The following is an 18388-nucleotide window of genomic DNA, read 5'->3' as shown; positions in this document are numbered from 1 at the left end:
CGGGGGCGGTCCAGGCAACGCACCTCACCTGGCAGGCACGGCTTGCGAGAGTGAGGTGGAAAAGTTACAATTTCGAGCAAAGAGAAGGCCGGAGTTGAGATGGGAGGGGGCTGTTCGGAACAACGCAGAGGCCACCACGGTGCGCTGGAGCCAGTCGCTGTGATGGAGATCTTCTCAGTGAGATCCGCCCGAAGCCTAATTTAGCGACCATGGTGGCTTACCCGACTGCTGCTGACAAGGGCCGCCATCCCAAACCATCAATACCACACTACTATGACTAAACGCTATTGTCCTGCAAGACCACTGCATCACAATGCTTCGAGTTTCTCCAGTCCTCCGCGCGACCTCTTCAGCCGATCGCCCAGTCCAATCTGCTCGCCGGCCTGTCGGTGTACTCCAGAGATGAATCTGCCCTTTTCGGACCTCCGCTTGTCCTCTTCCTCGCGTGCCCTTTGCTCCTGCGCCTCGATGGCCGCGAGTCTCGCCTTGCGATCTTCCTCTAGCTGTGACGCACTGGACTGCATTGCCGCTAGCTTCCTCGCGCGTGCATCATCTTCGTCTTGCCGGCGCGGCGGAGACCGAGACCTGCGGGGCTTGTGCTCTGTTGATTTGGTCCTCCAAGAGTCTTCACGTCGGTCATGTCGCCTGTCGCCACCGAACGAATCTGAGCGTCTTCTAGGATCGTCCAATTCCCTGCGATTCCGTCGCCGGTCTTCCTCGGAGACTGAGCGTCTTCGGCGATGGTAGTTGTCGTCGTGATAACGTCTCTTGCGATCGCCTTCAGCCGAGATTGAGCGCTCTCGGCGTCGGTAGTCGTCGTCTCGATGCCGATGGCGCCTCCGACGTTCCCCTTCCGCTGAGCGAGAACGTCTTCTCCGGTGGCTGTCGTCGTCGTGGTGTCGGTGTCGTCGCTTTCGGCGTTCGCCTTCTCCAGTTCCGGATGAAGCTTGAAGGAGCTGCCTACGCCGCACGGGATCATTCATCATGGATTCCAGTGTCGCCTGCTCTTGCTTCCTGATAGCCGCCATTGGGTCATCGCGAAGTTTTGATGTCACGTCCCGCGCCGTATTCGCATTTTGTGTCGTCAAGAATGACTCTTCGCCTGCGCTCTTTTCCAGCTTCTTGTTTTCTTCGTTCTTGACGAGATTGTCGATGCGACGCTGCGACAGTCAGCCTCCATATGCTCAGGGGAGAGGGCATTTCGTACCTTGCCCAGGAGATAGCCTTCGAGTTCCTCGGTAGTACCAGTCTGTCCGCTTGATGGGCCGGAATACCTGCGAGCCTGTTAGCACGTTCCTTCTACATCTCCAAGAACCACTCACATCCAGTCTACGCGATTTAGCCTCTTTTGTCCTCCAGCCGACTCTTGCATTTGTTGGAGCTCCTGAATAGCGCGTTCTTCTTCGCGCTCCTTCTTCATTTGGTCGATGCGCTTGCGCTCCTCGAGCGCCTTTTTTTCTTCCTCTGGACAAAGTTAGACGAGACTCCAAGCTAGCAGAGAGTCCACTTACCCCATACTCGACGCTGGTTGCTCATCAAGAGCGGATGCCAGCTCTTTTTCAAGTTGAGATCTCCTCCCATATTGGCGGTTGCTTAGGCAGGGTTGTAAACGGGCGGTGGTGGGGGTGAAGGCTGCGGGCCCTTGTTCTCGTCGGTCTCCGTGACGTGAAGCTTGAAGGTGTAAACAGTTGGTGTCTACAGTTGGTGTCTGCAGATGCAGTCGAGTGCGGCGAGAGGCTCGGAGGTGAGAGTCAGTCGGAGGTGGCTAGCGCAAACAGGTCACCGCCTTTCGGTTGCGAGTGCACGACCCACCGGCCCGCAAAAGCCCCGCCATCAGGGCCCGGCGGCCATGACTTTGGCACCATGCCACTGACGTCCAACCATTTACTGCATCACTCAACTCGCCTTACAATCACCGCCCTCTCTGGTTTTGCATTGTCGGGTGAACCAATCCTCTCAGACTGTTTCACGTCGTCGCTCCCTGAGTGCGCCGCCATCATGTCTTCCGACGACGATTTCATGCAAGAGTCGGAGCAGGAAGAGTGAGCTCCGCGGACTGTTGACATGAGCTTGACTGACCTGCTCAGCTACGACTTTGAATACGAAGACGACGATGACGAGCAAACGGGCGATGTCGACATTGAAAACAGATACTATGGCGCAAAACAAATGAAGGGAGACAACCCCGAGGATGCTATCGACGAATTCCTCGGTGTACCCGCGCTGGAGAGCGAGAAAGGCGACTGGTACATGGCGCTCTGTCGGCCTGAATGGACGGTTGCTGAGAGATTCTAGGGGCTTCAAGGGTCTCAAACAGGCCATCAAGCTGGAATTCAAGCTGGGCAGATATTCCCAGGCAAATGTCCCAATGCGCTCCTCGATTGCATCATTACTGACCCCTTTGCAGGCGGTGGAGCATTACCAGGAGCTTCTCACCTACGTCAAGTCGGCCGTCACGCGAAACTACTCGGAAAAATCAATAAACAACATGCTCGACTTCATCGAAAAGGCGGCCGAGGATGATGAGGCCTACCAGTGCATGGAGAAGTTTTATGCGCTCACGCTAGACTCCTTCCAGAGCACCAACAATGAGCGGCTGTGGCTCAAGACCAACATCAAGCTGGCAAAGTTGTGGCTGGAGCGCAAGGACTACCGACAGCTCACCGACAAGCTGCGGGAGCTACACAAGGCATGCCAGAGGGAGGATGGAACGGATGATCCCAGCAAAGGCACCTATTCGCTCGAGGTGTACTCGCTCGAGATTCTCATGTACGCGGAAACCAGGAACAACAAGCGGCTCAAGGTTTGTGTCATGCGTGTGCGGCAAGTGCATTGCTGACAGCGAATCAGGCTCTTTATCAGCGCGCGCTCAAGGTCCGATCAGCTGTTCCACATCCCAAGATCATGGGCATTATCCGGGAGTGTGGAGGAAAGATGCACATGAGCGAAGGTGCGGCAGGTTTCCTCGTTTTTGCTTTTGACGAGCGGTGAGCGGTTCTAACGACGGGACAGAGAATTGGAAGGAGGCACAGAGCGACTTTTTCGAGAGCTTCCGCAACTACGACGAGGCGGGCTCGCTGCAGCGGATCCAGGTGCTCAAGTACCTGGTGCTGACGACGATGCTCATGAAGTCAGACATCAACCCGTTCGACTCGCAGGAGACCAAGCCGTACAAGAACGACCCGCGGATCGCGGCCATGACGGACCTGGTGGACGCGTTCCAGCGCGACGACATCCACGGGTACGAAAAGGTGCTGCAAAACAACAAGGAGCTCCTTGCAGATCCGTTCATTGCCGAAAACATTGACGAAGTGACGCGCAACATGCGCACCAAGGCGGTACTGAAGCTGATTGCACCGTACACGCGGTTCACGCTCAGTTTCATCTCACGGCAGCTCAAAATCTCGCTTCCGGAGGTGCAAGACATTGTCAGCTTCCTTATCGTGGACAAGAAGCTGCGCGGGAAGATCAACCAACAAAAGGGGACGGTGGAGATGGAGAGTAGCACGGACAGGGATCGGGTGCATGCGGTGCAGGAGTGGACGGCGGCGATAGGGTCGCTGTGGGCGAGTGTGCTCAACGAAGGAGAGGGCTTCCGTTCGGAAGAAGCTTCTCAGTTCCAGGCGGCACAGGGCCTATCGGAGGGTGGAGGACGGCAGGCAAAGGTCAGGAGCGGAACCAAGGGCAAGGGTTTCTCGGGAAGACTGCCGGGAGCTGGGTTGAGGTAATGACTTGCAGGCGGTGGGCTGCAAGCCCTTGTGAGAGGCAAAGGCTGAAACCTCATGAGTTCTTGCTGCCCCAGGTCATCAGGGAAGGGCAGTTGCTTTTGGGTGCTGCAAGATCGGGGCCGGGCGAGGGCTGGTGGCACCAGGAGGCGTGGAGGAGGTTTGTTTTTCTTTTTATACCGAGGGATCGCATCGTGTCGCCTTGGACCAACCGGGCTCTGGTACATGACACGATGCAGTCGACCAGCGGGGCGGGCGCGTACCTTTGAGGCCACCAATCAGTCAGGAGCAGAGCTGCAAGCCCAGGCGTGACAGAGACTATTGCATGTTACAGCTCACTTTTATTTTGGTCGTGTTTGTGGTGTTGTGCTGCGTCGGCCCCGGGCCACCAGACCAGAGCAGCGTCGACGACGACTGCACGTTGGCATCATGGAGGCCATGTTCGGGAGACGTGAGGAGACGACGCATGACAGGACTTTTGCTGTCTTACCTGGCTGCCGCATCGCTCGCGCTGCATGCCTGGCCGACAGACCTTCTTTAATGCCTATCCCATTCATAGCGTCCACAAGTGCTACGGAGAGGCTCGCCGTTTCAAACCGTCTGCGCAAATGTGTTGCAGAGCGCTTTGGTACCTGGCAGCATAGTCCATGGCATTTCTACAAGCCCCCTTCCTTGATATATTGCCTCTGCCCCTGGCAAAAGCGCTGTGTATCACAACGACGTCGTCGTCGCTGCAACCGCCGGCCCGCCTCTCTGCGTCTACTAAAGCCCTCGGGACCTCTCGCAAGCTGCCACCTACACATCTCCTCTCCTGCTGATCCGATCTGATCGACTGCTGCTGCTCCGAGTTCCGTCGTCGCCGTCAACACCATTGTCGAGTCGCGCCGCCTCTCACCAGTCCCGCCCGCCCACCGCTGCCACTTGACGGCCCTGCCTCCGCTAGCGAGCGAGCGGCCATGGACCGCCAACCGATGCTGTCCCCCAACTTTCACCCATATCCTTCGCACTCATTCCATGACCCGGCCCTCCCTTGCTTGTCGACGCTCTCGTCGTACAGGCACCAATTTCAGCTCCCCCATCGCTCTGCGGAGCTTCCCGCCAGCTACACCCCATCGCCTCTGCCTCCTCGCCCGCCCGCACCAGCCCCAACTGGAAGGATGACCTACGCCATGCAACAAGACGACGACTTTGCCCAGCTGCAAAAGCTGTCCGACGAGTACCAGCCCGAGCTCTCTGTAAGTCTAGCTCGCCCCGCCGCGCGACCGACGCGTGCTGATCAACCAAGGGACCGCTGGTCGGCCCAAGACAGTCGACCTCGGCCATTGCCCAAGAGTACGCCAACAGCGACCCCATCTATCGCGCAAAGACCCAGGTCAGTCATTTTCGTTCCTTTTCTCTGCATACACTGACCAAACCAGAATCTCCCCTTCAAGTACTCGCAATACCGGGCCTGTCGCGGCGATGGACACTGCGGATGGAGAGGTACGCACGCGATCCGCACCACCACCAGCTCCCACTAACTCGTGCAGCGATTGCCTTTGGCTACTTTGAAGTGCTCCAACGTCTCGGCGACCGTACAAAGTTTCTCGAGGAGCAAAGCAGGTTGAGGTCGCTGGCAAACCTGCTCAACCAGGTCGGCTTCCAGGCGGACATGTACGAGGACTTTGCAGAGGAGACCTTTGCTCTACTGCGCAAGTTGTCGTCCAATGCTCACTCCACCGACGACTCGGTTTTGATTGATGCCTTCAACGACGAGATTGTGTCGCAGAGCATCATCACCCACCTCAAGGTAAGCGCACAACCTGACGTTCACGGCCAAAACTAACTTTGGTAGCTCTTGACGAGTGCTTGGATCAGGACTCATGCGGCTGATTTCGAGCCCTACCTCCTTGGCCAGGACATTCGGCAGTATTGCTCTAGCTCTGTCGAGGCGGCCGTTTGCGAAATTGAACATGTCAGCCTGACCGCCCTCTTTCAAGTCCTTCTACGCCCGGCGACTATTGCGTTGGAAGCGCTCTACCTCGACAGGAGCGATGGCGACGAAGTGACGACGTACGAATTCGATGTCTCTGGGCCAGATGACCTGCCAGTCTTGAACCCTCCAACTATTCGTCTTCTTTACCGACCGTAAGCTTACCCTGCCTATGTTTTCGGGCCATGCTGACTTGTTGCAGTGGCCACTACGACATTCTCTACAAACCAGAGGATTTGCCACCGCCAGTCGTCGCTTCGTCCATGGGTAACCAAGTGGCGGTGAATCTGGCGCCCCATCTCTCCGAGGACTCTGTGTACATTAACAGAGGATTCTCCGATGTGCTAGCGTACATTCCAGGAATGGGTCCCACAACGCTGGCACCGCCGCTCGAGCAACCGAGTTACCTGTCTGACCCATATGGGTTTCCTCAAAGTGCGCCTCCTCCGGTCCAGCCGCAGCCACAGCCAATGTACGCGCCATTGCCCGTGACACACGCAAACCACGACTACGTTGCACCAAGCCTACCAATGGACAATCGCGTGGGTCTGCCTGTCAACACATCTGGCCCCATGGCGCGCGATGAGCCGTTTCGATTGCGGCCGTCGGTCTACGAGCTGGCACAGGATTTTGCACCGGCACCGACTCATGCTGCCACTCTCCAGACGCCAATATTCAAAAAGTGAGTTTGAAACAATGCAACCGTGGCGCTTTACTGACTGATCAGTTCCTGTTACAACACCGCCCACTTCCTGAACCCCGACTTTCAACCCGAAGAGTGGACGCCGGATGCCGCCGACTACGGCTCCCACCCTCGCTCGCGTCACAAATCAACATCGCAATAGCCACGGCCAAATCCCGGCAGGGAAAGCTCGCTCTTTCAATCAGCCCGACATTTTTAACGACTCATGATCCGAATGAATCTCGTTAACCACCTCCATAGTTTGCAGTCTGTCTGAAATCAGCACCCGATCGATCCAATCGACCTGGCGAGATATTCAGACAGTCGGTATCGGAAGGTCTCTTTTCCGTCCTCATCTTACCCACAACATCATGTCTTAGCATCATGCCCCGTCACGAACGAAACTCGTTTCTCTACTACTCTCTCATCATCTGCACGTTGTTCACGCAAGAAAGACCATTTGCCTCAGGGTGCCCCCATTAACTTGCAAGCAAAAATTACCTGGCGTATTCTTTTCTCATTCTTTGCTTATCATTCATGAATCATGCTACTTCTGCTGCTGCCACTACTGTAGTCGGCCTGGAAAGCTTCCTCTCCAAATGGATTACTGATGGAACGCGAGAGATTTTTTCTTTTCATTTCGGTTTCCTGTTCTTTCCCTCCATGTTAATGTCGCCCCCTCGGTTGTAGTTCTTGATCGACTCGGTTAGGTCAGTCACCACAGGCGCGGCGCAAGTGGGATTCATGACTTAATTCTTTTCTTTTTCTTTCTCTTTCGTTTCGCTTCATGGCTTGTATGAATCGGCATCATCATCGGCTCATCATCTACTTCCTCATCATCATTTTTTATTCTTTTCCGACGACGACGACGCCTCCTATTTGGCTCTTCGCATAGCTAGCGTTGTAGCGCACCAGTCAGCCAACTTGCTTTCTTCTTCTCCTTTTCCTTTTCCTACTTCTTCCCCTTTCTTTCCCCTTTTTGCCTCGTCTCGCTGGGCGCCTGGTTGGGTGGAAGCAAGGGCGTTTGCAGTGAGGTGCAGCAGCGCAGAGGCGAGATGGCCAACCGACGTGGAAACGCGTGCATGCGTTCGACGCAGCTTCTGCCTCTTTGCCGTCTTGGCGCATGGTCGAGCTATGGGAACGAGATGATGACGGCCCTTGGATTCGGCGTGGAATGTGGTGGAGAGGAGGGAGAAGGGCGGGACGCAAGGGAAAAAGGCGGGCGGCATTGATCGTCGACTACTTGCTTGGGGAAGAGGGGGGAAGGGAGGGCAAGGGAAAGGAGAGGCGTCGGTTGTGGTCGTGGTGTGACGGTGATTGCTTTATGGGATATATGGGCTTCTCTACCTCCTACCTACCTACCTACTTTACCTTAGCCACTACTACGTGTATCTGCTGCCTACCTTACGCTGGGTACGCTACACTACACTACCCACCTACCTACTTAGCTAGTTAACTACTATTGCAACTACCACAAGTACTCCCACTTCTACTATTCAAATCTAGGATGAGACACTTGCAGTCTTTTCTGTTGCGCTGCCATCTTCCCCTTCCTCCTTCAACTCCTTTCCTCGAACGCCCGCCTTGCCACAGTGAGTGCGTGCCTGCTTCGTCTCGCCATACATCTCACAGCATGCACAGCCTGCAGTAAAGGACAAGCGTCCCCGACGCACGTCTCGCGTACGTGACTGGGTTGTAGTCGTGGCAAAGACCGGACAGCACACGGACGGCATAACGACAAGGCAAGCACAGTCTAGTCTCAAAGAAGACAAATGGAGAGGGGGTTTGGCAGCTGTTGCAACTGCGCTTGCATCCCCCGGCCGTAGCCGTCGTGCTCATTAGGCAGGGAGGGCGGGCGGCGGGAGGAAAAGAGAGAGGGCCTGCAGGTATGGTTAGAGGAGGAGGGAAGAGCGAGAAATTGAGGGATTGACGAGGTCAGGGGGAGTTTGTTTGGAGGAAATGGAAAGTTGACGGATGCAATTCTTCTTCGCTCTGTATGGCATGGGAAAGAGATGATTATGTTTATATGCCGCTGGTGCTGCGACGACTACTACAACTGCTACTGCTAATGCTGCTGCTGCTGCTGCCATTCATGCTAGGCGCAGCCAGCCAGCCGTCCGTCCATCCACCGACTTCAAGAGTTGAGAGTTGAGTGCAATGACAATGGCAGAGAGGAAGCGAGTCCTCGGAAGAAGTACAACAAAGTTATTTTTAAGCTTTTCTTTCGAGTATCGACGTAGCAGGGGCCGGTTTAGTAGTGGCTAGCAGCCTGCTGGCACGCTTTCTATTCACAAACGGTTCGTCAGCGTCAATTCCAATCGCCATAAGCATTCTTCCCCTTCGATCTCGCAGGGAATTCGGTTCGGTTTGGGTCCTGACTTACCAGCTGCTCCAAGTACCAGCCGCAGATGGTCAGCGAGCCCTCGTTCTGGTCCATGCACTGCTTGAAGTTCGTAATGTCCGTCTCGCACACCTTGGGTGCCTGGTACGCGTTGGACGACGCCTCGGCCGGGGCCTGGGGAGCTGCCTCGGCGGGTGCGGACGAGCCGCCGCCAAAGAAGCCGCCGATGGCGTGGCCGATGCTGGAGCCGACGGCGACACCGCTGTGGAGTGTTAGCCTGTGCCTCTCTTTCATTGTTTAGGTACCGCGCCACGGTCTGTGTCCATCTCTTTCTTCTTCCCGAGGAGGTGTTGGGCCGGGCTGCTCCGGGGGATGGAGGCTGGGTACTCACGCCGCGGTCGAAGCCATCTGGCCAAAGAGGCCGGGGCCCTGCGAGGGCGCTTGGCCAGCCGGCGGGTGCGGCTGCTGGGGCGTCGCAGCGGGCGGGTGGGCGGCGGTCGTGGCAGGGCGGTGCTGCTGGGGAGCAGGCGCAGGCGCGGTGGGACGAGCGGGCGCCGGGGCGGGCGCCGAGCGGCGGGGAGCAGCGCTACCGCGACCTTGACGAGGCATTGTTGCTGAGGTTTGCGAAGAGAGTGGGCGGGAGAGATGGGTCGGTGTTGATGCGATGACGCTGGGTGGGTGGTGGGAGTGGATTGGCGACGTAGAGGTTGGGTTGAGGTGTTGCGGCGGGTGGCGGAGAAATGGATGGATCAAATAATTTGGAGCACCAGCTGCTCGGCGGCCGGGAGAGCACAGACCTGGGGAGAGAGACCCAGATCCGACCAGGGAACCCGCAAGCAAAAGACCGAATCACGCTGCGCCGATTTGCACGCCGTCCAGACGCCATTGCTGAGGCTCTTTCATCCAGGACTACGTGCTACAATCAACGCCAACATAGCTCTATTGTGACATCTGAGGTAGGTCTATGTCCTCCACGTCTCCTCCACTTTACTGATGCTGTCCAGGTTGCCGTCGTGTTCCATCGCCTTCTCCAGTCAGCTGCCGCTCCTTTTCCGAGTCTGGCCGAGGTCTTGTGGCGTTGCATCAACAGTCATAATTCACGCGCCGAGTGTGGGGCACGGCACCCAAAAAGATGAAATTGATCAAAGAATCCATCGTCTACGATTTAAATATGAATGCAAACGTTGGGCGGTGAGCTGTCGACTCGGTCCGTCTGCTGGCCCTATCGACGGCATGCAGGGAGTATGGAGCCTCCCTGTGGGCACTTTCAGGAACACCTGCCCAAACTCGACAAAGCCCAGATCGAATCACGAAAAACAGCTTTGCCTCTTCCAGTGCCATCGCCACCAGAGCAACTCGCGCGCTCTTTCTAAGTCCCTCACGATCCAACACCTGCGGCGTGCGGCCCCTCAAGTCCAAATCTGAACAGCGTTAGGAGCATTCAAACGCGCCGATTCTTTTCAACTTACATGCAAAGAAACACTATAGTTGGAACGATGAACAATATGTTCACGGCCATTGCAATCTCGAAGCTGATGCGATGGAATCCAATGTCTCTACACCCGCCGACAGCGCGCTTTACAATGTAGTCGTGGAGGATGAGCATGAGGAAACTGATCACCACGGCTGCGATTATCCATGGGTCCTTTGGAGGCCACGCTGCGAGAAAAGCCAATCGGTAGGTGTTGATGCTACAAGCCATCCAGCCGAGGCAGGTAAGGATGGCGCGAGCTTTGTGCAAGCGCACCATCGTGGTTATTTGATCATTGTTGTATCCGGCTTCCAGACATGCCTCGATGGCGAGTTCTTCCACCGCCCTTGATTTGGAGAAACGAAAGTTCAGATGCTTCTTTATGCGGTCAAGTTCCTCCGTTGCGTTGTCGGAGCCCTGTATGGAGTCCTGCATGGAGTCCTGCATCTGGTGTTCCAGGTCACCGTGGTGTTTCTCGGATGACATGGCCGATTCTTTGGAAGATGTGTTTGTAGTTGGTGACTTTTGAGCTGTTCAAGAAGTGGTGTCCAGAGATGAAGACTGTCCAGAAGGGCAGGGGATTTGGCGTGCCTTTATATACATGAAGAGGAGCTTTCAAGAGTGGTAGCGAGTCTCAACGTATTTCCTGGGAGTAGCATGACCATGTACATGATGGTCGAGAGTCGAATGTGAATCGACAGCATTGTCAGTCGAGTTGAAAGGCGACGGATGAAACCAATCACTGGACCAACAATAATAGCAGAACCAACATGAAGTAGACAGCGGCAAGCATTGATGATGCACCTTGAAGTCGTCGCCAAATGGCGCTAGCGCGTCCCAAACGGGAAACGTTGGCGAGGCTCGCACTGTCTGGTTTTGCCGCCGGCCGCCGCGATTTCAACCTTTCTCTCCTCCGGAACCCCATCGACAATCACCAGCACCCGCTGTTTCCATTTCCCGCACGCCATCCATCCGACAATCAAGGAAACAGCTATCCAGTGATACTCTGACAAGCCGTCAAGATGGTGAGCCTACCCGCTGCTGCCCGACCGACAACTGCACGAGGTGGCGACACGACCCGATGAAGCACACGACATGGACACGACCGCGACCGACACAAACGACGCGCCTGCTTCACACCGGGACGAATCTCGCCTCGCGACAATCCGTGGAAAATTGCTGGCCGATTTGGATCACGGGCAACAAGACGCTGACGATTGTTGCCGTGCAGGTTCTCGCCGTTGACCTTCTCAACCCCACTCCCGCCGCCGAGGCCAAGAAGCACAAGCTCAAGGTTCGCTCTTCTCCCTCTCTGTCAACGAGCCAGCGCTGACAGAGCCCAAAGCAACTCGTCCCGGGCCCCCGCTCCTTCTTCATGGACGTCAAGTGCCCCGGCTGCTTCACCATCACCACCGTCTTCTCGCACGCCCAGACCGTCGTCGTTTGCCAGGGCTGCTCGCAAGTCCTCTGCCAGCCCACCGGTGGCAAGGCCCGTCTCACCGAGGGCTGCTCGTTCAGGAGGAAGTAAACGACTCGATCGAGAGCGAGGGGTGGCTAAAAGCGGAATGAGCGGTGCTTGGGACACGAAATTTTCATCATGGCTTTCCAAAATGGCGTGGTAGAGACATGACACGGAATCACCTTGCAGGATAGAAGAGGGAATCCATCCTGGTTGTCGAAAATATCGGCCAAAGCAAAGCAAGCCCAAGCGAGCAACAACAAAAACCCAAAGCCATTTTTCACAAAATCGGGAGTTCCGGATATCTTAGCGACATGAAGTTTCCATTCTGTGGTGTCGGCCGGCATGCCAGAGCGCAAAGCTTCTTCTGTCATGTTTCCTTTTTGTTCGTTTTTCCTTGTGTTAAACGCATGCTGGAGGGGAGATGATGAAAACATGCGCATGAGCCGCGCGGATTCTGCCTGGGCGCGTTTCCGGCGGCGAGGACCCGTCTGTTGTTGCATCGAGGATACCTGCAACATGCTCGCAGTCTTTCTGTACTGAAATCGAGGCTTGGGACGGTATACTACAAACGCGTCTGCAACCCATGTCGACCACGTCAAATGAACAGGTGCCCGTGATGTTGAACCTCTGTCCAATCATCTCTCCATAGGACGAGCTCCACCCGTCGTCGGCCGGCGGCGTTCCAGACTTTGGTTCGATGCTATTCGCCGACTGAAGGGCTCGCCAATTTTTTCCCCCCTTCGACCCCACGCACGTGGACCAGGACCTCGCTCAGCCAGCGGCGCCCTCCGCTCCGCACCCCATCCCACATGCAGCAAACCGGACGGACGCACCCGCAGCCGAGTTACCCAGGCCGGAAGCCGTGTAGATAGCCCAGCGAGAGGGAAAATTTTGACCGCATCTATGTACAAGAAGAGCAGCGCTTGTCTCCCGTCGTTACATCTTGCTCGAGCCGCCGTCGTCCCCGCATTCGTTGTATCCAGGGTCCTACGCTTCTCCACACGCCTGCTAACCACAGAGCATTGCCAGTGCCTCTACTGCCTTCCCCGCCCTAGCATCGCTGAACTACACTCCCTCGCTGCACAGTACCCACCAAACAACAACCACACGACTACACTAATCACTGCCCACCATGACCACGCCTATTCCCTCCCCTGCCGACACGCCTGCCTGGACGGCCCTCGCGACTAGCCTACTCTCGCAGCTTGAGGCCGCCGGCGCCCTTGACAAAGCGCCTGCGTCGATGGGCGACAGTGTCTTGCTCGCCTACCTCTCCCCTGCCGACGCCTCGCTAAAGAAGACAATTTCCAATGGACTGCCGGGCGAGGACGTCCAATTGACCCCTGCGCAGATGGCTAAGCTGATTGACCACACGCTGCTCAAATTAGACGCCACGGAGGAGCAGGTCAAGACGCTATGTGAGGAGGCGCGGACGGAAAAGTTTGCGGTAGGTCACGTTTCCCATTCTCTCCTCTCCTACATCTGTCTCTCCTTTTCATTGCAAGGGGAAGAGCAGGAGTCTGGTGACCAATTTTCTTGTGTTCTCTTTCCAGTTGCCATTGCTTTGCGTTGAGCTTGGAAGAAGAGAGATGAGAAGGAGATCAAGAGCTAGGAATTTCGCTGACGTCTCTGCAGACTGTCTGCGTCCGGCTGGGGTTTGTGGAGCAAGCCGTTGAGCTGCTCAAGGGCTCGGACGTGGGCGTTGCGTGTGTGGTTGGTTTCCACGAGGGCACGCATAGCACCGAGGACAAGGTCAAGTGAGTGATGTCCTGCCCCTCTCCCCTCCACTATCACTGTGCGTCAGTGTCAAGGCGAAACCGGGCATCAGCTATAGCTCACTCCACGCCCTCCACCTTTCACACTCCCTTCCAAGCAGCACTGGCCTTCGACTCACTTTCCCCAGCGAAGCCAAAGCCGCCATCGCCGCCGGCGCCACCGAACTCGACATCGTGCTCAACTGGCCGCTCCTGCAAACGCAACCGCCCTCGTACGCGGCAATCCTCTCCGAGCTCCGTGCTCTGCGCGCCGCCGCACCCTCCCCCGCCGTCCTCAAGCTCATCTTCGAAACCTCGCAGCTGTCGCCACAGCAAATCGTCGCCGCGACCGCGCTCGCGGCCGCCGCGGGCCTCGACTGCGTCAAGACGAGCACCGGCTTCTGCGGCCGCGGCGCCAGCGTGCAGGATGTGCGGCTCATGAAGGGCGCGCTGGAGGAGCTGCAGCGCAGGGGATGGGAGGGCGCGGGGAAGATGTTTGTCAAGGCGAGTGGAGGGGTTAGGAGTGTGGGGGAGTTGAAGAGAGTTGTTGCGGTTGGGGCGGGCAGGATTGGTACCAGTTCGGGGGTTAAGATTGTGAGGGAGGCGAGGGGGGAGGGCGTTGATGGACAGGCAGCTTCGGGGTACTAAGTGTGAGTGACGAGAGGTCGTCAACATTCAGCATGTGGATGGTGTTATTGGGGGACAGCGTGGCTACCTGAGGGCCACGAGCGGGTTTGGCTCATGTCAGAGCATAGGCACGGCAGTGTCTACAGGTATAAAATCTCCTACGCCGATCTCCCACTCTCTCTTTGGTCTCGCACCGCAGGAGGGCCGGCCTCTCTGAAGAAACTTTCTAAAGACACTGCACACTTTCTTTTCTCTCCCTCTTTTTCCCTCCACATTCCTTCTCCTCATGGCTCCATCATGGTCGCTATCACCATCACCCCTTAATGATGCTGTCCAGCAGCATGAATGCTCCTTGTCGCTCCCCTTCACCAACCCACGTCGCCGAATGAATGCTCCCTGTCACCCCTCTCCACAGCCACACGCCTGACTCCTTCCAGCCAAGCACACAGACAAATAAGTCATCAGTTTGTCGACAGCCATCCTCGCAAGCCACGCCGCCACGCAACGCACATACGGCGCCGCTTCACCCATGTCTTCACTCCGCCGTGAGGGAGGCGGCGCTCCTTATATAACCAGGAATCTAGGCTACAGCGCATCACAAGCAGCCAGAAGCAATGCGTCAACATCACGAGCAACCAGTCACAAGCCCATGCGCTCAGCCTGCCCTGATGCCGCGCAGGCGCCACCATCCTGTGACAGCCCGCTCTTCCGCCCGTGCGCCTGTGCGGATCACCCGCCGCAGTATATATACCGCCCTCCCCGCTTCCTAACTCCACTCTCTTTTCTGCACACAGCAGCGCCGGCAGCAGCGGCGGTCGGGTAAAGTTCTTACCAGAACGCTGACTGCTGGTGGGAAAAGTTCTTACCAGAACGCTGACTGGTTGGCTGGGTGGTTCGCGCCGGTGATGGAGGGAGTGGCACTTGTTTGTGCGGCGCTTTGGGGGGAGGTTGGGCGCTTGGGGAGCGTTCCTTCGTTGTTGTCTTGTGATGATGGTGGTGTGCAGGAATGCTTAATGATGGTGGTGTGCGTGAATGCTTCATGATGGTGGCGGTTGTGAGCGTGGGGTCGGGATGGGAGTCTTCGCTCGTTATTGACGGCGAGGACGGGGATGAGGAGCATTTGATTGCGGCGACATTGGAAGAAGGGGTAAAGCTAGGGGTACATATCCAGCCACCTTCAAACATACAGCAGCCTCGAAAAGTAAGTGATTCATAACCATATCAAATTGCCTCTTCTCATCATCTTCGTCGCTGACGCTTCTCTAGATACACTTCACAAACCCGCCAAAAAGATCCCAAAGCCGCCCAGCTGCCAACAGCAAAAGAAAATATCGAAGCGTCGTCGTCATGTCGTCACATTCGTTTCCAACAATTTGGGTAGAAGACTGAATGACTGGCTTAGACGCCGCCGCAGGTCAGCGTGCCGAGGCCCTTGTTCATGGCGCAGACGTTGGGCGAGCAGCAGTTGTTGAGGTCGTTGATGCACTCGACTGCGGCGATGGTGTCAGTGTGCGTACAGAGGAGGTGAGGAGATTGGACGTACCACCGCGCGCAATGCAGCGCTTCTCGAGCACGGCGGGAGCAGCTTCGGGCTCGGGAATGGCGACGGCGGTGGCCATGGAGGCAGCGAAGATGGTGGCGAGGAAGGCGGCGAACTTCATGTTGAGCGAGGCGGTCTGATTGCTTGAGGTGGTGATAGGCGTCGGTGGAGGTGGTGGTTGGAGCGGAGGATGGAAGTTGTGATTGCTGATGGTGATGAGGTGCTATGCGGCGACGAAGGCTGCCCTTCTTATACGCTTCTCATCCTCCTCTCTCTCTTTTTCTCTCGTTCGTCTCTCGCCTCTCGTTCTCCTCTTCTTCTTTCTCCACTCCTCGCCTGCATCCGGCCCTCCACCTCCAGGCAACTTCGCAGCCTCCACCAACACCACCCCCATCAACCGCAGCACCAACGCTCTTCGGTCTCCGTCCCACGTCTCCACGGCCCAGCCGTCAATCGTTGCTCTTCGCAGTGCCCGGACGTGGTTCAGGTTCCTCCTCTGGCCCCGGCCCCCAACCGCTCCGCGGCCTCCACGCCCATCAAGCAGGGCAAAAAGCGTCGGCGATCCCTCTCCATCTCCTGTCTCATGGCTCGATTTTACGATGATGTGGGGCTTCGTTGCCTTGTATAGCCGTTCTGGATTTAGGTTTGGCAGGATTGGGATGGGAATCGTAAGACTCCTTTCTGCTTCCTTCGTCTGCCTGGCGTCGCCTGCGTGCCGAGTCAGGGAAGCAGGCATTTTTGGGGCGAACGGTTGTCGTTGATGTGTTTTGCCGACTTCAGCGGTGCTGATACCGCTGGGCTGGATTGTCTGCCGCGAGTGGTGCGCTGAGAACGTGCAAGTGTTTGTCCGTCTGCTTGTACGCGTCGGCATGGCCGCCGACTCGATGCCAAACGCTTGCTTCTTTGCCCACTCGCACGAGATAAGATTCGAATACAGCGCCAGAGTGGAAACCACAAAGACTTGAGAAAATGGATAGATGAGGTGGTCGTGCAGGCACCACTCCACAGACCCCAACCCAGCTAAATCCGCCTATATTACCGCATCCGGCAGGCGATCGCCAGCAGCAGAAGTCGTAGTCAGTCTGACAACTCCACTCAGCGCGAAGAGACTAGGACGAGGATGACATACGGCTCTCCTCACCGCTAACGCGCCGACACTCTTCCTCAAAACCGAATTTCCTGCTTGGTCAGCGCATCACTTACCTCACCCGCCCGCGAACCTATTTCCCCTCTTCGCCCCCACAACAGCGCTCGAAACGACCACAGCAAACAAACAGCACGGCCGCGAAAAAGAGAATGTCATCTGAGGATCGCCGCAGCGCGCAGAAAGCGGCCCCACAACGAAGACACCGCCGACATCGTAACGGCGCCGCGCGAAGCTTGTTGCGGAGCTTAGTCGTCTGGGTTGGGGCGTGCTGGTTCGGGGTGTGTCTTGGCCCCTTGGCCCCCAGGTAGGGCTGGCAGGAAGATCGGGGATGTGACTGCCGGTGGTTTTGGCGTTGGTGGTCCTGGTGGTCGGTAGGGAGGAGGAATTGCTGCACACACGAAGTAGAGGCAGGCATGGGTCCTCCAGGCGAGCTATGCCTGCGCGCCAGACAGCCATACCGACCCACGCGTGCTCTAATTCTTCTGACATTGGCGGCTGAACCGCGTTGTTGAATGAGAGAATCCTGCAGTGTGCTGCGTATATGCGAGGGGATCCTCAATTTTGCACTTTACTCGCAGGCAGCACGGCGAAGAGTCCGGCAAAGAGAAGAGGCCGGGGTTGTTTTCCTAGGGAGTAGTGGTATGCTGGAAGCGTTTGCGGCTTGAGAGCGTTCATGACGTTGAAGTGTTTGTGGGATGGAAGTATGCATGGCGAGAACGGATCTATGACCTGGGAGCATCCATGACCTTGACGCGTCAGCGATTAAGAAGCATTCAACCTGTAAATTGGTACGCGACTAGGAAGTGTTCTTAGAAGCTCAACTCTTAGAAAATTCAGCACATGTAAGTGTTGACATTAGCAACCTCAAAGCCTTCACGAGTGCGTCCACCATCACAGCCCAATAAAACTCACCACCATCGTCTCTTCACGTCCTTCATCTCCTCTAACCAACATTGCATCAACCACGCCCAGCACAACCCCACCCAACAAGCCAAAGCCAGTTTGTGTTCGCTGCAGCCTTCTACGCCTCGCCCTCCACAGAAGAGGTGCGTCGACCTGTCATCTCAGTCAGCAGAAAGCGGCGCGAAGGCTTCTTATATAGCCTGTGGAGCAGGAGGCAGAGGCCAGAATCGGCGCGTGCATTGGCACAGGTGCGCCGTCATGAGGCGCCTATCACGCGACCGCTCCCTGTGCGCGCACACGTGCAAACGGGAGACATGTGCTTCTGTGACTCCGCTGCCGCCGCCGCTGCCATGTGGAAGGGGGATGTAGGGGTATATAACACTGCCTCGCGCCGCGTCTAGAGAGCGGACACAGGGCGGCAGTGCTTGACGACAGGCTCTGAAGGCCTTCCAGAAAGTCAGTACTGTGTGCGCTTGGGGAGAATCGACTACCGCTTCAAGGTACTTGTCGTGCTGGGACCTCGGTGGTTGGCTTGGATTACAGGCTCTTGGGTGTTGTGTAGGAGCCTGAAATGATGGTGGCCAGCGTTTTTGCAGTTTGCAGTTTTTCGTCATCGCTTTTGTTGCTGCGTGCCACTGATCAGAATGTGTGCTGTGGTCGAGGATGCCTGAAGTGCACAAGAGCAGCGGTCGACTGATGGGTACGGAAAGCGTCCTGAAGAGCGTAGTCGTATACACACACACATCCAGCACCTGTCTAGAATA

General features: G+C 56.6%; 8 protein-coding genes across 8 annotated transcripts; 4 read left to right on the top strand and 4 right to left on the bottom strand.

The window, feature by feature from the left end:
* Positions 1-181: 181 nt before the first annotated feature.
* J3D65DRAFT_372870 (pre-mRNA-splicing factor Cwc25) lies at positions 182-1761 on the bottom strand. Its single transcript, XM_066795722.1, has 4 exons — positions 1512-1761; positions 1323-1464; positions 1208-1274; positions 182-1160 (listed from the first exon to the last, which is right to left on the bottom strand). Exons 1-4 carry the CDS (start codon positions 1579-1581, stop codon positions 309-311), a joined length of 1131 nt encoding a protein of 376 aa, XP_066655407.1. The 5' UTR covers positions 1582-1761; the 3' UTR covers positions 182-308.
* A 237-nt stretch (positions 1762-1998) lies between these two features.
* J3D65DRAFT_696557 (PCI domain-containing protein) lies at positions 1999-4221 on the top strand (the record flags this gene model as incomplete). The annotated part of the gene is made up of 6 exons (XM_066804029.1): positions 1999-2042; positions 2088-2246; positions 2296-2356; positions 2408-2803; positions 2851-2950; positions 3013-4221. The coding sequence occupies 6 exons, from the start codon at positions 1999-2001 to the stop codon at positions 3726-3728; spliced, it is 1476 nt and encodes a 491-aa protein (XP_066655406.1). The 3' UTR covers positions 3729-4221.
* A 661-nt stretch (positions 4222-4882) lies between these two features.
* On the top strand, positions 4883-6542 carry J3D65DRAFT_553190 (peptidase C65 Otubain-domain-containing protein; the record flags this gene model as incomplete). The annotated part of the gene is made up of 7 exons (XM_066797117.1): positions 4883-4960; positions 5011-5097; positions 5144-5207; positions 5255-5514; positions 5560-5852; positions 5900-6379; positions 6425-6542. 7 exons carry the CDS (start codon positions 4883-4885, stop codon positions 6540-6542), a joined length of 1380 nt encoding a protein of 459 aa, XP_066655405.1.
* Positions 6543-8377: 1835 nt separating this feature from the next.
* J3D65DRAFT_624895 (uncharacterized protein) lies at positions 8378-9443 on the bottom strand. The gene is made up of 3 exons (XM_066800297.1): positions 9112-9443; positions 8763-8982; positions 8378-8663 (listed from the first exon to the last, which is right to left on the bottom strand). Exons 1-3 carry the CDS (start codon positions 9327-9329, stop codon positions 8631-8633), a joined length of 471 nt encoding a protein of 156 aa, XP_066655404.1. The 5' UTR covers positions 9330-9443; the 3' UTR covers positions 8378-8630.
* A 448-nt stretch (positions 9444-9891) lies between these two features.
* On the top strand, positions 9892-11719 carry J3D65DRAFT_645958 (40S ribosomal eS27 domain-containing protein; the record flags this gene model as incomplete). The annotated part of the gene is made up of 4 exons (XM_066802246.1): positions 9892-9911; positions 10022-10133; positions 11423-11485; positions 11537-11719. The coding sequence occupies 4 exons, from the start codon at positions 9892-9894 to the stop codon at positions 11717-11719; spliced, it is 378 nt and encodes a 125-aa protein (XP_066655403.1).
* A 1285-nt stretch (positions 11720-13004) lies between these two features.
* J3D65DRAFT_553509 (uncharacterized protein) lies at positions 13005-14055 on the top strand (the record flags this gene model as incomplete). The annotated part of the gene is made up of 3 exons (XM_066797136.1): positions 13005-13100; positions 13289-13410; positions 13557-14055. 3 exons carry the CDS (start codon positions 13005-13007, stop codon positions 14053-14055), a joined length of 717 nt encoding a protein of 238 aa, XP_066655402.1.
* Positions 14056-15432: 1377 nt separating this feature from the next.
* J3D65DRAFT_667924 (uncharacterized protein) lies at positions 15433-15695 on the bottom strand (the record flags this gene model as incomplete). The annotated part of the gene is made up of 2 exons (XM_066803063.1): positions 15433-15524; positions 15578-15695. The coding sequence occupies 2 exons, from the start codon at positions 15693-15695 to the stop codon at positions 15433-15435; spliced, it is 210 nt and encodes a 69-aa protein (XP_066655401.1).
* On the bottom strand, positions 15591-16612 carry J3D65DRAFT_372543 (uncharacterized protein). The gene has a single exon (XM_066795719.1). It carries the CDS (start codon positions 16443-16445, stop codon positions 15798-15800), a length of 648 nt encoding a protein of 215 aa, XP_066655400.1. The 5' UTR covers positions 16446-16612; the 3' UTR covers positions 15591-15797.
* Between the last annotated feature and the right edge of the window lie 1776 nt (positions 16613-18388).

The sequence above is a fragment of the Phyllosticta citribraziliensis genome (assembly GCF_038025025.1).
Source record: "Phyllosticta citribraziliensis strain CPC 17464 chromosome Unknown J3D65scaffold_6, whole genome shotgun sequence".
In the NCBI taxonomy this organism is placed as follows: domain Eukaryota; kingdom Fungi; phylum Ascomycota; class Dothideomycetes; order Botryosphaeriales; family Phyllostictaceae; genus Phyllosticta; species Phyllosticta citribraziliensis.
The sequence above is the reverse complement of the archived record's forward strand: the minus strand, read 5'-3'. Positions and strand labels throughout refer to the sequence as shown.

Coding starts and splice junctions, on each gene's coding strand:
- J3D65DRAFT_372543 (XM_066795719.1), bottom strand. CDS start 16,445: ATGCCGACGCGTACAAGCAGACGGACAAACACTTGCACGTTCTCAGCG.
- J3D65DRAFT_372870 (XM_066795722.1), bottom strand. CDS start 1,581: ATGGGAGGAGATCTCAACTTGAAAAAGAGCTGGCATCCGCTCTTGATG. Junction 1,465..1,511: donor CAACCAGCGTCGAGTATGGG/GTAAGTGGACTC, acceptor AACTTTGTCCAG/AGGAAGAAAAAAAGGCGCTC. Junction 1,161..1,207: donor AAGGCTATCTCCTGGGCAAG/GTACGAAATGCC, acceptor TGACTGTCGCAG/CGTCGCATCGACAATCTCGT.
- J3D65DRAFT_624895 (XM_066800297.1), bottom strand. CDS start 9,329: ATGCCTCGTCAAGGTCGCGGTAGCGCTGCTCCCCGCCGCTCGGCGCCC. Junction 8,983..9,111: donor CAGATGGCTTCGACCGCGGC/GTGAGTACCCAG, acceptor AACACTCCACAG/CGGTGTCGCCGTCGGCTCCA. Junction 8,664..8,762: donor GCTGGTACTTGGAGCAGCTG/GTAAGTCAGGAC, acceptor GTTTGTGAATAG/AAAGCGTGCCAGCAGGCTGC.